Raw genomic sequence first — 16199 nt, 5'->3', positions numbered from 1 at the left:
CCTGGGCTAAAGCCTCATCATGATGTAGCCTATGACACATGTACCATCTCCATAACACCCGGTTTAGCCTTCATGAAGTAGATGCCGGTCGGTCGTCGTTCCTTAACCCGTCCGTCCGCAAAACACATGCCAACTCAGAGGCCCTCCGCTCCTCGCAAGACCAGCGTAATTGTCATTTTTTGTAATTCCCACTCGCGATGCTGGTATTGTCGTGTACTTGAATCCTATTGTTTTAGAATGAATCGATTGCTCACTGATTGCTTGAAATTGAGAATGACAGGTAAGCTGACCCAGGTGCCAAAGAGAGAGAGAAAGAAAGAAAAAGAATCCTAATTGACAAACAACTTTTGAGCTTCGTCCAAAAGGGCAATCTTGGTCCTAAACTAGTGCCAAGCAAAGGATCTTTGTATATTTTATAAAACTGAGTGTTTGATAGGTTCCTTGGGGTCAAAAGGTGATTCATAAGGACTCTATTAACAATTAACTGTAAAAATGAATTATTTTGTTTGTACTTCAGTTTTGGGGCCTAATGTTGGGCAATTGGTTGGGATTATAAGTCATGATTTCGTTCTCACCAATTGTAGGGTTTCCAGGGCGAGGAAGGGGTCATGGGTCAGTTGTGGTTCCTAAAGTCTGCCACTTTGAGACTGGAGTTAAGGACACATACAGTTAACAACAAAATTATTCATACCCCTTTTAAGTTTGAAGTCTTTTGTGTTTTTTTAAGAATGGAAGGTGGACCCACACACAATGCTCAAGTAACATAAACCAGGACAAACCAATTTTCCCCACAAAAAAATGAAGCAAAAAAAATCAAAACTCAATATGGCCAGGTATGAATAATAATTTAACTTTAAGGTGTGTATCAGGGAATGTAATGTTGAATTGTTCATTCCTGGTGAATTTTGATTTGTCGATGCACATTTCATGAACAGAGAGCATTGTAAATATAACTTAGCCGTCAGCCAAGAGCACTTAAAATTGTGTATTCAAAAGCCAGAAGGGCGTTGAGTTTGTGTAAAATTATACGAGTTAGTGCTGTTCTGCCCTCATCAGATAATAAAACGGTGGGGGAGGAGATATTGTAGCATACTGTGGAGATGGAGCAGGATAAGAAGGCTCTGAAATATGAAATGAAAAAGAACATAATTAAAAGAGTGATGTGATGATAAGAAGTATAGGGGCCAGAGGTTTGCTTGAAACTTCAAGTTCATTTGTCGACAAGGACACAATCTTGTTCACTAATATTCGGATACTTTGCTGACATTTTAATCTGTATTCAGTCTAAAGAGAGTATACGGAAGGAGCGGCCTTATCATTTCCTAGCTCTACTGAATGTAATTAAACATGAAGGACTTTTAAAAATTTCCCTTATGTAACCCCAACAAGTGTCACGTTATCTTGACAAATCTATGTCAGGGGAGTCAGCCGTCCTGTGCGTGAGTACACGGAACAGGCCTCACGCAAAGAGTAGCTTGTTAGCATTCTCAATTTAATGAGTCTTGCACCATCTTCGACATTTCTGGCTGATTTTGGAGCGAAATTTCAATGATATATTTGTTGTTTGTTGATAGGTGAGAGCTCACGGAAAGGAAATCCTCAATTAAATAAAACAGTGACAGACTGGAGCGCTCCTAAAGATCATTTCATGAAGCCATCAATGTTGTTTAGGCATGAGGTGGATTTCTTAGGGAGACCAGTTGTTTCTTCTACGCCAATCCCAACATCCTTTGACACTACTCTCTACGCCGTCTGTCCTTTCATATTAAAATAGATTTATTAATATCAAAGAAAAATGTGGTCGTTCTGACTCAGAAAGCTTGCGCACTAATCTCTCCTCTCGTGATTGCTCTCTCTGTCTCCTTCTCTTTGATCTCTCTGTGTCTTCCTCTCTATGTCTCTTTATTTTTCCTGATGTGTTTGCTGTCTTCTGTGACTTGTCATGCTTTCCCTTTACCCACATCCTTTCCACTCATTTAGAAATTACGTCATATTTGACGTGGAAGTTTTACAGACCCCACTTCTATCCTATTCACTTTGGTCTGTTTCGCTCTGTTTAAGAAAATGCGCAGAAGTACAGACCTTATATAAAAGTGCTTAGTTCATGACCAGTGAGACTTTTTTTATATTTGCTTTAATATGTTCTCTGTAGGAAATTGATTGTTCTGACAACAGGGGGGTGTTTCATAAAGAGTTTGTAAAGTTACGCATAACTTTACGAATGACTTGTATATGAAGTGCCAGATAGGATGCCCAAAGTTTTTTCTGATATTTCCAATAACCTCAAATAAATTATGACAAAACATATACTTTGCATTAAAAATGGTTGTTATAATAAGAATGTTAATCTGCATCTGCACAGTTCAACTTAATAAATAATAATCAATAATGATTGAGCATCCTATTTGGCTTCTCATATACAAGTCGTTCGTAAAGTCATGCGTAACTTTACGAACAGCTTCATGAAACACCCCCCTGGTCAGGCGGCACTAACCATACTATAACCCTGAAACAAATGTTACCTGTTAATTACTAATCCTAACTTTGTCCACGTATCGGAAGAAATAAGGCCTGGAGCAAATGAAAGGTTGAAGAACTGATCATCTGATGTTGTTCCGACAGATTTCTTTGCATTTTGTTAGTAGCAAAGTGACCGGATATATATGCACAACAAATGAAGAGACAATAGATAAAACTAATTATATCTTAATTAAGGGTTGATTAACGCAAGTATTAAAAGCAGCGCCAGGGGACGTGCTGAGAGAGAGGAAGTGGAGTTTATAGACCTTGCCTCCAGGAAAGGTTAGCTTTATCTATTCACCTTTATACTAATGTGCAGATGGACTGACTCCAGAAGGGTACTGAACCCGGTCCTGATTATTAATCATTGATTCAAATTAAATAGTTTAATTTAGTTGGCATAGCCATAATAACCGATTCCTACCAATTCTATTTTTGGGGTGGTGGGGGGGGGGAGGGATGGGGGGAGGAAGAGGCTCATTATATCCTTAAAAGAAAAGTTTGTATTTATAAAGGGAATATCTGAAAGAAATGCATATCATGGCGGTATTACTAGTTTTCCAATTCAGCATTACTCTTTAAGATAGAGGTAGACAAGCATAGCCTAAGTCCCAACCGGGTTTTCTCTCCATATGTATGTATTAAACGGAAGTATGAAAGTGGTACTAGAGGTGGTTCCCATATCAAGATGAATCTTTAAAGGCCTATAAACAGACACAGCTGTTCATCATTGCATCATGGCCGGGCTATCATGTGTGTCTTACTATTACAAGTCATACTAGGTATGTCCTCATCAGCTCGAGATTGCCAATTTAGCCCGCTATTTCTGATTTGGGAAATCAGCCCGAAGTTACAAATCGCGTTTTCATCAGCTCGATACCGGACCTCGAAACTCAAAACTCAAGCTTGAGAAATTAGCTTGAGATATTTTGCTCAGCTTTCACCCATAGTGCGAGTCTTCGGGCTGGTGAAGACACACCAGACAAATGGTGGGATATTTTACAAACTAGCCCAAGGTATCTTGGGATGATTATCTCAACCAAATATCCCGCTAATTGCAACTGTGGGCTGATGAAGACGCAAATTAACTGGATAATTTGCGATCGGGATAATTAAAATAGCAGGTTATTTGGCAATCTCGAGCTGATGAGGGTAGACCTACTATCACACATGGGCCTTGGCCTGAGGACGGTCTTATTGATTTACGGTGTTATAATTGAGTGCTAATTAGGGTGGACTTACTTAGTCACTGCATGCACAGGCAGGCATGATTCAGGTATCAAAGTTGTGCGTTTTTATCTTGAAATTTGTGGTTTATTTGACTCACCAACCGAGTGAATAATCAAAAGTTTAGTTTTGTAAATGCGTAATTACCCCTCGATCACCGATCAGTTTTAGAACTTTAAAATGCTTCAAAGTTAAATCAAAATCACTAATTGTATAGAAACCTCAAACAAGCATAGTTTGACTTTTACTGTGACTTTAAAAAAAAAATCTATTTCTCATATACTGAAATATCATAAAGTTTCACTAGTTTATTATAAAGAGAACTTAAAATGATTTTTTTGTAAATATCATGACTAGAGTCTCTTTAAAATAACAAATCCTTGTTTATAAAGTGTGACTTTAAAAAAAAAAATCTATTTCTCATATACTGAAATATCATAAAGTTTCAATAGTTTATTATAAAGAGAACTTAAAATGATTTTTTTGTAAATATCATGACTAGAGTCTCTTTAAAATAACAAATCCTTGTTTATACTTGTTTCGTCCTGGTATTTGATTTTCAATTATGAACTATGAAAAGAGAAAAAGCGAGGTTTATGGTTTCCCAGAAACAGTAACCATAATAATAATGAGTGACACTAAAAAAAGAAACGATTGTCAATTTAAGAAGGGGGCTGTAGATAAAGGTTGACGGCTGAGCTAATCCTACTGCTTCACAAAACCCTTTTTTTTACCTGATGGAGGACTTGAACATGATTGTTCTTCTAATCAACTTTCTGGCTGTGTCTTTCTTTTTGTCACCCTGAAGCACCCCTCTTGGATCACGTGGAGGCATTCATAGGGAGACAGTGAGTGACTGTACAGGGCATTCACACTAGAGCAAGTTTATACAAAATTTGTTCAAAGGAACGTCATATGAAGAGTAATCATTAAGTGAAAGGGGCATAGAAACAAGGAAAGCAATGTAGACAGTACAAATAAGGCACATTGTATACAGGAACCAGTTTCAAGAGATAAGTGCCAGTTGTCTTATGAGCATACACTCATGATATTGATACGTTCTACCCAGGGATAAAGTTCACAGGGATGATGTTCTCTGATTGTTTATTGAGTTTTTGCTTGAAAATGTGCTCATATATACCCCCTTTTACTCTCTGATGTTTCATTATACAATGTTTTTATAAATGAAGTATAGACTGGAAAAAATGTTATTACACACCATGTAGCTCGATCTATACATGTAGTTTCCTTGTAGCAAGAAGATATATATTCGTTGTCGGTGTGAATGGGGGGATGTTTGCATTCAACTCACTCTCTCGGGACATCACTCGTTAACAAGCTATTAAAGATCGACAGACTGGCAGGAAGTCTCAAACCACTCAATGTGTCTAAGAAATCTGGCTTGATGTGTCTGTGTTTTAGCAGTAACATGCTGTGATTATCTTTTTTTTTTCTTCTTCATTTGACAATATGATCACTTTTTGAATAGAAGAATTGTTATGAATATATATGCATTTATTGGTGCTCGCACATTTGCTCAGGTAACAATTGCCCTTCGATTTATGTTGTCAAAAGTATAGGGTTAGGGTTGCAATTAGGTTTTAGGTTAGGAGTGGGGTTATATATATTTATATATATACAGGGTTAGGATTACGTCACGTTTAGTGTTGAGTCCAGGGTTGGAGTTACATGTATTCAGCATTTATTCAATTCCATAATTTCATAATAAAAACAGTAACATCAACATGCAGTAAATATAATACAAGTACTACTTATACACAGTTATTATATTTCGGTTGCAGTTAACAAAATATTAAAATATTGACACGGCCGGTAAAGAATAGGAATTTGGCTGCTGTATAAAAACCCTAGTGGGTTGGTCTGGACAGCCACCATGAAATGAGAAAGAGTCACATAAACAGTTAAATTAGTTAAAAAATCATACAAAATGATATATGAATAATCAAAAAAATCAACAACATCAAAAACAAAATAGAACATAAACAAAAACAAGAATATAGGCCGCTCAACCCTAAACAAAATTGCACTGTGGAGAACCTTGGTTAGTGTAGGAAGTTACGGCATAGCAATTGTCGCTAGCTGAGCAAGTGTCATGCAATCATGTGTCATATGTGGAGCGCGGACGTCCTAACAAACGTAAACAAGATCACATTACTCCTGTCTTGCATGACTTACATTGCATGGCTACCTGTAAGAAATCGTTTTTAAAGTCGCGATTGCACATAAATGTAAACACTCTGATGCTCCAATCATGTATTTGCAAAATAGTATTTCAAGCCATCTCGCAATCTTCGTCCATCTTTAAAACATTAATTCACGCCCTTATAGTTACATCTACCAAAATATATGGGCACCATGCTTTTCAGTATGCCATACCAGAACTATATATGGAACAATCTCCCAGAGTCTCTAAAATGTTGTCCTTCACTACATCAGTTTAAATCCGATTTAAAAACTTATTTGTTTCGATCATGCCAGTCTTAAATCATAAAGTAAACATGTAAATGTTGTAATTGATTTGGTAATTGTAACTGATAAATGGTGAAAGTTCATTATTTTCATGTTTTTCCTTTTCCTCTCTCTCTCTTTCTCTCTCTCTCGCATCGCAGTGCATGAATCCAATCCAATCCATGAATTTATAAAGCCCCAATATCTAGTTGCCTGATCAAAGACAGTTATGTTTTATGCGCTATATAAGAATTGAACATTAATATTATTATTATAAAAGATAATCCATAACCATGATAGTAGTGTCACTCAAAAAGAATGATTGCCGATTTGGAAAGCGTCAAATAAAATCAATCTTCTGTAGGTAGTTAAGAGTACCAATTTCAAGTAAAATGATTGATAATGATAATAATACATTTATTTGTTAAGCCATAAAGGATCTTTTAATGAAGATAGAAAGTGAAGAATAATATGTTTGCCTCAGATTAAGTCGATTAAAGGTGACAAGGTGCTTAAAATTACTGCATTGTATTTGGCAAATGAATGTTAAACCATTTGTGTTCTACAGACAATACTTTTTATTTCAGGTAATAGATTGGTATAGAAATGTTTCACCTTGTTGCGTGGAAGGGGCAACTGTTATAGTTACTGTAAGTCGAGATTACTTCATGACTCAGTGTCTGACGCAGAAGACTTAGCTGTAAATGGGGATTACAATGTCTGACCTCAGGCCGGTAATGGTTAGATGTTGTTTTGAAAAAATTGATATCCATATTTCATGACATCTGCTCTACTTTAATATAATGAGGTATGATCTATGATGCATACCCTGTTAAGCTCTTTGTCCTGTCCTGTAGGTTGTATGTATATATGTATATGTATGTCCATTTTGTAGCCTGTCTGGTCAACAAGAATTTCACACTCAGTACCCATCACAACCACTTGCTCTGCTGGTCAATGCTACTGTTGACCGTGATGATGTATGATCGCCGATAAATCTTATCTCTTCCCTTATAAAACAGAACCATGGTAACCATGTTTTTTTGTCCCAAATTACCATCCACCATGGTAACCATGGTATCAAACAATGAAATTATCATTAATTGTCTTCGTTTGATACCATGGTTACCATGGTGGCTGGAAATTGGAAAAACAACAACATGGTTACCATGGTTCTTTCTTATAAGGGTTGTACTTTTGTTGATCAGTCCTGTGCAGACTGTTCTGTCCTCTCCAAATATTATATAATGTTTGGTTACTACCTGTACAGTCAGCAAGGGTTTCAAGTTCAATAACCATCACTCCATCTTTCTACCATTGTATGATGGCATCATTGACCATTATGATAATAATAATAATAGCTAGTTCTTATAAAGCACTTTTTAGGACTGCAGGCCCTATCATAGTGCTTTACAGATATACATCATTACCCGGGTCATCGGATTCAGGCTTACCCGCACACAATGTATGCATATTCTCCACTCCCTGGGGAGCATTTCAGCCAGGCGTCATTTTTACAAGCGAACACTTGCTAATCTAAGCACATTAGCTTTCGCATCCTACCGGGTACCCATGTAACACCTGGGTGGAGAGTGGCAAATGTAGATCAATCTCGACTTGCCAAAGGACAATTGTGCTGCGGCGGGACTTGAACCGCGGACCTTGTGATCCACAGTCCGGTGACATATCCACTCGACCACAACACCTCTCTGTCCTTCTGTAATGTAAACTGCCCATCCATATCACTCTGTTCCCTGCCCGGTCAGCAATGGCCAGTACCCTTCACATCCACTTGCTCTGGGTAACAATGTTTCTGTTGGCCTTTAGGATCTATCTCTTGAAATATATCAGTTTTAATAATATGTACCCCTCTTATTATTGTTCAGTGTTTATATCTACATGTCAATATGCTATATGGACCTCTGCTCTTGCAGCTGAGTCTGGAATCGACGTGAATTGAATTGACCATTCTGTCCTTCCATCCTGCAGACTGTCCGTCCATACCATTCTGTTGCCTGTCCGGTCAGCAAAGGCTTCAAGCTCAACAGCCATCACACCCACTTCCTTCTGGTGGACAATGGGACCGTTGACCAGTATGGCTGTGAGATGCTGGTCAGACGCAAGTTTGAGAAGTACCTATCCATGCAGAATGTCAGTGCCAGTAAGTTGAGATGCCATCTACAAGTACAGGGGGGTGTTTCACAAAGATCCTAAGTCGAATTTAACTCTAAGTTGGATTTAAAAATTATAGAAAAAGCCATTTGTAGCCTCAAATTAAAATATATTCAAAAGCGAAAAATCAAGTATTTTAGATTTTTTTATAAATTCCACATCAAGAACATGAAATCTTCTTGATGATAGAAAATATGAATGATTTGAATCAACATTTTATGTCTTTAAAAATAATTTTATAGTTGCTAACGGCTTTCCATAATTCTTAAAAACAACTTAGAAATAAGTTCAACTTTGGACCTATGTGAATCACCCCCCCCCCCCCCCCCAGTTTCCACTGATTCAGATTGATGGTATAGTCTGTGTCCTCTAAGTCAAAGAACAGTATTTGATGTCCCTTAATAGATATAGATCAGTATGAGTGCCAGATGCTTGTCAGACAAAAGTGAGACCTGGGCCCCCTCTCATAAAGGGTTACGATTGATCCAAATCAATCATAACTCTTTACCAGATGGGGCCCAGTACGTACATGTGTCTACAGGTGTATGCAACATGTCAATACCAGTAAGTTCTATGATTTGAAAATATCTACAGCCACAACTTAAAGATTGTAACGTGCCTTTCTAGATGGTATTGTCAGGGTCAAAGAACACAATTTTTTCTAATTTCAATTGATAGAAAATATGTTTGCTGTGCAAATTTCAATGAAATGATAGGGTCTCATTTTGAATTTTCTTTGAAAGAAAGAGCTAACACAGACCTGCCAACCAGTAAAATTTAATCGTTTTTTGTATGATTTTTAGAAGAAAATACGATAGTACAATTTTTTATTTTGTTTTATTTTTCTTTTGTATTTTGTATGTGTGTGTGCCATTTTCAATGTCAAAATGCCCATTCTGTCCTGTAAAGTAACGTACGAGCATCTGACATGGGCAATTTGGGGATGTTCATTCGTTCATCGAACACACCAGTCATGACGAAATCATGCATATTCAACCAATGATCCATACAAAAATTTGTTCCTGTATGTAGGAACTGTATTCAGAGGCATTGATCCATGTTTGTTTTTTAAAAATACAACTTTTGGGACAAAATAATACAGTTTTTGAACTCCAAAGGTAAGCAGGTCAGCTAAAAGGTCTGTAACCCATGGTTTCCAGGAACTGGATGGTTCAATAATAATAGTAAAAACGGTGCTTTTTACCGAAGTCTCTAAGGTAATAAAAGTCTCTCAGTTTCTGTACTAAGTCGATAGATGTGAGAAAATCAGCAGTCAACATGCCGGGGAAAAAAAACATCCCCTGTAGGAATAGTGCTAGACAATAGGCTGTGATGCCTGAAAAAAGATGATTGTCAGCTCCTGGTTACTAATCCGAACATGGGAGCACGTTTCCTGTGCTTTGGATGAAAAAACAGGAAAATCATAAAAATCAGAGCTGTGAAAGTTCGAAAAGCCATGAAACAAGAAACTTGGCAATTTCACACCTGCGATACTGTAATGGAAATCTGATACACTATGATGTATTATAAGGACTTCTCTCCCATTTGTTTCTGTACACAAAATAAAAGTATCACTTTTCTCAATTTTAATGACTGAGCAGGCTGTTTTTCTTTTTTTATTGGAGGACAAATGACAATTTCCTATTTATGGTAAGGTGGAAAGTTGTTATGATGAGGACATAGGGACCATGAAAATTACCTTGTTATATTGGTTATAAGAAAACAATCAATCAAATAAAAATAAGAATGTAAAGAGCTGGGACCAGCAAAACTATCTTGTTATATCAGGTATCACATTGGACCAGAGTTCTTTAAAGCCCCACTGTCCTACTTGTAGCTACTTGCTCCCTCTATATAGAAAACTTCCCCAATCAGTGCCTGTTGATCCCCCATGATCCTCTTTTTCTTATGATAGTTGAGAGCTGAGTTATGAGATAGCCACCTGTCAGTGACCTCGCGGTGTGGTCAAATCGCTTCTGGCACAGTAGTATTGACGGTCTTTAAAGCATTTTCCGCTTTATAACCTGGGTACAGTCTGGAGGGAAATGTTACCTAGGCGACAATAAAATTTAGGAGCGCTGAATCACGTCCCATCACGTCCCATCACGTCCATATAAGGCACATCCTTTCAATGATGTACAGTGTACAATGTATGTATGTGCCACACAAACACACACACTATTATCGTGTGATAGCACTTAGAATACGTGATGCCAATTGAATTGAAGGTTGAGAGGGTCGAAAAACAATGATGAAAAATGATGATTTTTTTTTTAATTTTTATATTTCTCATTCTTTTGAGTCCCATGTGGAAGATCATTAGAGCGTGTGTGTGTGTGTGTGTAATTGGGTTTTTACAGACGTCTATCAATCATATATGATTATTTACATCTGTGGACCGACCTATAACGTCACCATCTGTAAGTAGTGACTAAGTTTCAAACCTGCGTCCTTGGCTGAATCAGTTTGTAACTTCCATTGTTAGCTGGATCTCAGGCAGACGTCACAACCCCCCGTTTAATGAGAAAGATTGCTTATGAAATGCTCTCTTATCTCAAATACAGTATGACAAGAAATGCACGCAGTTGAAAAACTAAGCACCAGATTTCTATCCCACATATGTTAGTGGAGACCCATATACCTATATTTAGGGCTTTTCATTGTTTATAATTTTCATCAAGATTACGTCAATTTGATGACCCCACACACTCACAATACACAATTTTACTGACTTACTGTTTGATCGGCCATTCAGAAACAATTTGCTTTGATAGTTTCTTTCACAATGCATTGCATGACTTACAAATATGATAATATGAATATTTGTATGTACAGAGTGTATTCCGTTTATGGACATTGTTTCATATTTCGTAGTTGGTTAGAGAGCTGATTAGCCACCATGCTAATGTTTGACTGTAATTTAATATTTCTCACAGTTCGTGTGATTTGTGTGGTGGTGGATATAGTAATATACAAACTTATAACAAGTATTGTAGACATCCTGCATCTAGAAAAGACCAGTCCTTAAAATCACCTTTAAATACTTCATTATGATGTTTTTCTTATGTATATATCCTGTTATAATTTTTGATATTTTCTTACAATGTATAATATGTTATGTGTATACTTGTTAAGGGGTCATTTTCAATAAGCCGAATAGTGCTTTTCATGATCCAGCCACTATTATTCTTATGTATATGTTATTGATTTGTAAATTGTTTTTAAAGTGAAAATAAATTGATCTTGATCTCTTATCTCTAGGACGTCAGGTGCCTGTCGTTACCGTGGTGGTGGAAGGTGGAGCCAATGTGGTTCGTACAGTACTAGCCAACGTCAGCGGGGATCCACCTATACCCGTCGTAGTCTTTGATGGAACGGGGAGGGCAGCAGATATCATCGCATTCATGCACAAGTACAGCAATGATAGTGGGTAAGCTAGAGGTTTCTTTTTATTCACATACTGAATATCATGACTTTGCCAAGTTAGAATCCAATCAAAGTTCCAGCTAATTCAAAAGGAAACGCAAATGGTTTTGAATTCAAATTTTAGTTTAAACCTGAGCTCTGTCTTATAAAGAGTCGAGTTCGATGGTACGGGTAGGGCAGCGGATATCATCGCATTCATGCACACCTACAGCAATGATAGTGGGTAAGCTAGAGGTTTCTTTTTATTCACATACTGAATGTACTTTGCCAATTAAGTTAGAATCCAATCAAAGTTCCAGCTAATTCAAAAGGAAACGCAAATGGTTTTGAATTCAAATTTTAGTTTAAACCTGAGCTCTGTCTTATAAAGAGTCGAGTTCGATGGTACGGGTAGGGCAGCGGATATCATCGCATTCATGCACACCTACAGCAATGATAGTGGGTAAGCTAGAGGTTTCTTTTTATTCACATACTGAATGTACTTTGCCAATTAAGTTAGAATCCAATCAAAGTTCCAGCTAATTCAAAATGAAAGGCAAATGGTTTTGAAAGCAAATTTAGTTAAACCTGAGCTCTGTCTTTAATATAAAGAGCTGCATTCGATCCAACAGGGTGTTGTGACGTGCGCCTGTAATCCAGCTCACAATGGAATTACAAACTTAATTCAGCCAAGGATGCAGGTTCGAAACTGATCGAGTCACGTCTTTCGGTTGGTGACGTAAAAGGTCGGTCCCCAGACGTAAATAATCATATCTGATTGATACACGTCTGTAAAAACCCAATTACACACACACCTGAATAATTGCATGTCCTCCATTGAATCACACCGTCATAAAAATCTCTTTAGTACAGACGGAGCAATGATTGGTATCAAGATGTGATTGATCTGAATTAACCAGGGCCCTTTTTCACAAAGCCTTTTTTTCAATGACAATTGACAAAAACCAATGACAAATCTGCTGATTACCAATCAGAAGCAGGGATTTCAGTAGTTTATAACAAAAACTGTCATTTGTCACTGATGACAAGTTTTGTGAAATGGGGCCCTGGTTCATCTTAGTCCACTGTTTCCATTGCTCTATGTTGATCATATTTTCTTTTGTTAGCAGATAGTAGAGGTGTCGTAGTTGAGTGATTTGAACCTTGACTGAAAATATAAAGGTCATTGGTTCAATCCCCGACGTGTCACTGTCATTAGGCAAGGCATCAATCTACATTTTCCACTCTATGCCCGGGAGAGAAATGGTTGACCTGGTAGGATGACAATAACCTTTGTGATAGTAATTGCTATATGCCCTCACAGGGACCATAAGGTGGGAATACTCCCCAGGGAGTGGATATGGTGCACATTGTGCATGAGTGAAGCTGTATATTTCAGTGAATGAGATTTTCAGCACATTATGGGTTTGTTTGCATTTGCTTTTACCAGTTTACTCAGACCTGGTTTTGTACAAAACGGCTACCGGTTCTTCTCATATTTTTGTCTTTTCCAGGACGTTATCGGCTCCGCTGAAAGAGCAGCTGCTGGAAACGATCAAACACACGTTTGATTTCACACTCGTACAGAGTGAGACGCTTTACCACGAGCTTGAGCAGTGTATGAAGAACAAAGAAATGGTGAGTCACTTGTCATGTCATAATAGTTTACTATCAAAACCTGTTTGGAGCCAGAATGGCATTAACTCTGTGTGATATGATATGAGTTAATGCCCTTCTGGCTCCAAACAGCAGGAGGCATGATGGCTCGGTGGTAGAGCAGTGATCTCATAACCGGGAGGTCCTGTGTTAAAAACCAAGTCGTTGTGCTATTGCCCTCTATGGTCGCAGTAAAAATATGACATTAATCCTCATTACCAAGTCCCTTAGAGAGGACTTACAAGCATAAACATGCTTTCTTTATAGCAGTCAGCTAAAACAAACATTCAGACAATAACATCTCCTTGATCAACACACTAAAAAAGGCAGTCTAGAGACTACAAATTGGACTACTAATTGTCAAGTCTATGATCATTACCATGAAGATAAGCAGTCAAATACAGGTAACAGATTATCAACAAATTATCAGCAAGTGGGAAACAATATGGAGGATTACATGCTCCATCTATTAGCAGAAGGAAAATGGAATATTAAACAAGAAAAAGAATTCAACCGAATGTTTTTTAACTTCATCTATTGTAAAATGGCAGTTATACTATCCCATTCTGGTTCACCGTGTATGCTACTGTGATCGTAGAATCATTCTTTAGGTAATCAATGTCCAGAAGACTTTGTAATTGCATTTTTTTTAAATCTTTGCAGATCACTGTATTCTGCTTGGGTACAGAAGGAGTTGAAGATTTTGATCTTGCCATCCTGACCGCTCTCTTGAAGGCCCAGACCAAGTCCTACTCGGACCAGCTCAATATGGCCCTATCGTGGAACAGGGTGGACATTGCTAAGAAACAGATCTTTGTGCATGGTAGAGACTGGCCGGTAAGTGCTTCCAAATACTTTCCTGATATCCATGTAAATGATGGGCCCTACTCAAGGCCTGTCTTCATCAGCTTGAGTTTGCCAAATAACCCGCTATTTTAACTATCTCGATCGCAAATTAGCCAGTTAATTTGAGTCTTCATCAGCCCGCAGTTGCAATTAGCGGGATAGAAAACATCCTGAGAAATCTTGGTCTCATTTCCGAAATATCCCGCTATTTGGAAAAAAGCGTGCTAATTTGCGCCCGTCTGAGCTAGTTTGTGATGAACGTATCAGTCTGGTGAAAATGCAGTTTTGAGCTTTGGCATAATATCACAAGTCTGAAAATAGCAGGTTTTTGGCAAACTGGAGCTGATGAAGTCAGGACTGTAAAAGACACGTCACACCAAGGACAGCATGTTACCAATTGTGGTTTGGCACATCTATTTTATGTCCCATAAATACACTGATTTATTTTAAAAGCAAAAAAAAAAACTTTCTGCAGAACAGGAGCTCATTTTTTTTAAATACCAAAGGTTGTTTGACTCCAGGGTCCTGTCTTACAAGAGTTGGCAAACTCGAGCTGATGAAGACAGGCCTTCAGTGTGGGCCTATCTTGGCTGGACATTGCTAAGAAACAGGTCCATGATGGACATTGGCCAGCCGGTCAGTCAATTCCGGAAGTTACATTGTCAACCGGTATCCACCTGCCCATTATATCTTTCATGTCTAATTTCATCTCCTTTTATCCTTTCATTCAAGTTGTATTCTGTTCTTCAGGTTTTCCACATAAACAGCTTACTTATCTGGAGTCATTGTCTTGTTACATAACCGTTTGTCTAATTATTTGGCAGTGGTCCCTAGTTTTGATTTTGAGTTCCGGCTAAAAAGTGGGATCAGCATCAAATATGACCCTGGTCCTTATGCAGTTTTCGTAACACATCAATATATTGTAAGATGTTTAATATTGTTTGTTTTCTTTGTATTTCTTGTATCAATAATATACAATACACATTTAATTTTATAGTTTGAATGATATTTTTCTTATGAAAGAGAGTTGGTTATATACACTTAAATCAAAACTTCTTAAAAAAAAAAAAATTATTAGAATATGAGAGATACATGTGGGGCATTATAAAAGTTGGAGGTAATCTCTCCAATCCTGTAATTTCAATCTTGCTTGGGTAGGAGAGGGTTGTAAAATTTTGAGATTTTCTTTTTAATATAGGAAGGAGTTCTTGACCAGGTGATGATGGATGCGCTGACCAACAACAAGGTGGAATTTGTCAAACTTCTCAAAGACAATGGAGTCAACATGCACAAGTTCTTGACCGTTGCCAGATTAGAAGATCTCTACAACACGGTATTAATTTCATTTCATTCATTTAATGAACAATTAAAACCCCACTGTACTACTTATAACTACTTGCGCCCTCTATATAGCAAACAATGCCTAATCAGTGCCTTTTTCTTATGTTAATTGAGAGCTGATTCAATGAGATAACCACCTGTCAGTGACCTTGCAGGGAGGTCTAATTCTCCCTGGCCCCTCCCCCTCTGTATAGCAAACAATGCCTAATCAGTGCCTTTTTCTTATGTTAATTGGGAACTGATTCAATGAGATAACCACTTGTCAGTGACCTTGTAGGGAGGTCTAATTCCCTCTGGCCAAACTAGTGCAGACAGGCTTTAAATGAATGTATGAAAAGGACTTACAGCAGTATTTTAACCATTTTGCGACAATTTTTTCATATTTTGTGGTTTGGCTCAATAACATTTGGTTCAGAGCCTTAAAAAATATACCAGATACACGAGTATCCGAAAGGGCACAAATTTCTGCACACACTGCATCCATTTTTGTTTCATGCCTATACTGCATTTGATGCTGGGAATTTTAAAAATAAAAATTAAATTTGAGATCTTTATATTGCCAA

At 37.6% G+C, this 16199-nt stretch overlaps 1 protein-coding gene across 3 annotated transcripts in view; it reads left to right on the top strand.

Annotated features, from left to right (window-relative positions):
• LOC589697 (transient receptor potential cation channel subfamily M member 3) overlaps positions 1-16199 on the top strand; it is an 82719-nt gene that overhangs the window by 48577 nt on the left and 17943 nt on the right. For all 3 annotated transcript variants that reach the window (XM_030976487.1, XM_030976489.1, XM_030976486.1), the window contains exons 7-11: positions 8206-8377; positions 11650-11818; positions 13308-13431; positions 14113-14286; positions 15494-15628. In XM_030976487.1, the coding sequence (XP_030832347.1) occupies positions 8206-8377; positions 11650-11818; positions 13308-13431; positions 14113-14286; positions 15494-15628 (774 nt within the window). The remainder of the gene's footprint in view (positions 1-8205; positions 8378-11649; positions 11819-13307; positions 13432-14112; positions 14287-15493; positions 15629-16199) is intronic.

Source organism: Strongylocentrotus purpuratus, unplaced genomic scaffold (assembly GCF_000002235.5).
Source record: "Strongylocentrotus purpuratus isolate Spur 01 unplaced genomic scaffold, Spur_5.0 spur5_scaffold_9, whole genome shotgun sequence".
Taxonomy (NCBI): domain Eukaryota; kingdom Metazoa; phylum Echinodermata; class Echinoidea; order Camarodonta; family Strongylocentrotidae; genus Strongylocentrotus; species Strongylocentrotus purpuratus.
The sequence above is the reverse complement of the archived record's forward strand: the minus strand, read 5'-3'. Positions and strand labels throughout refer to the sequence as shown.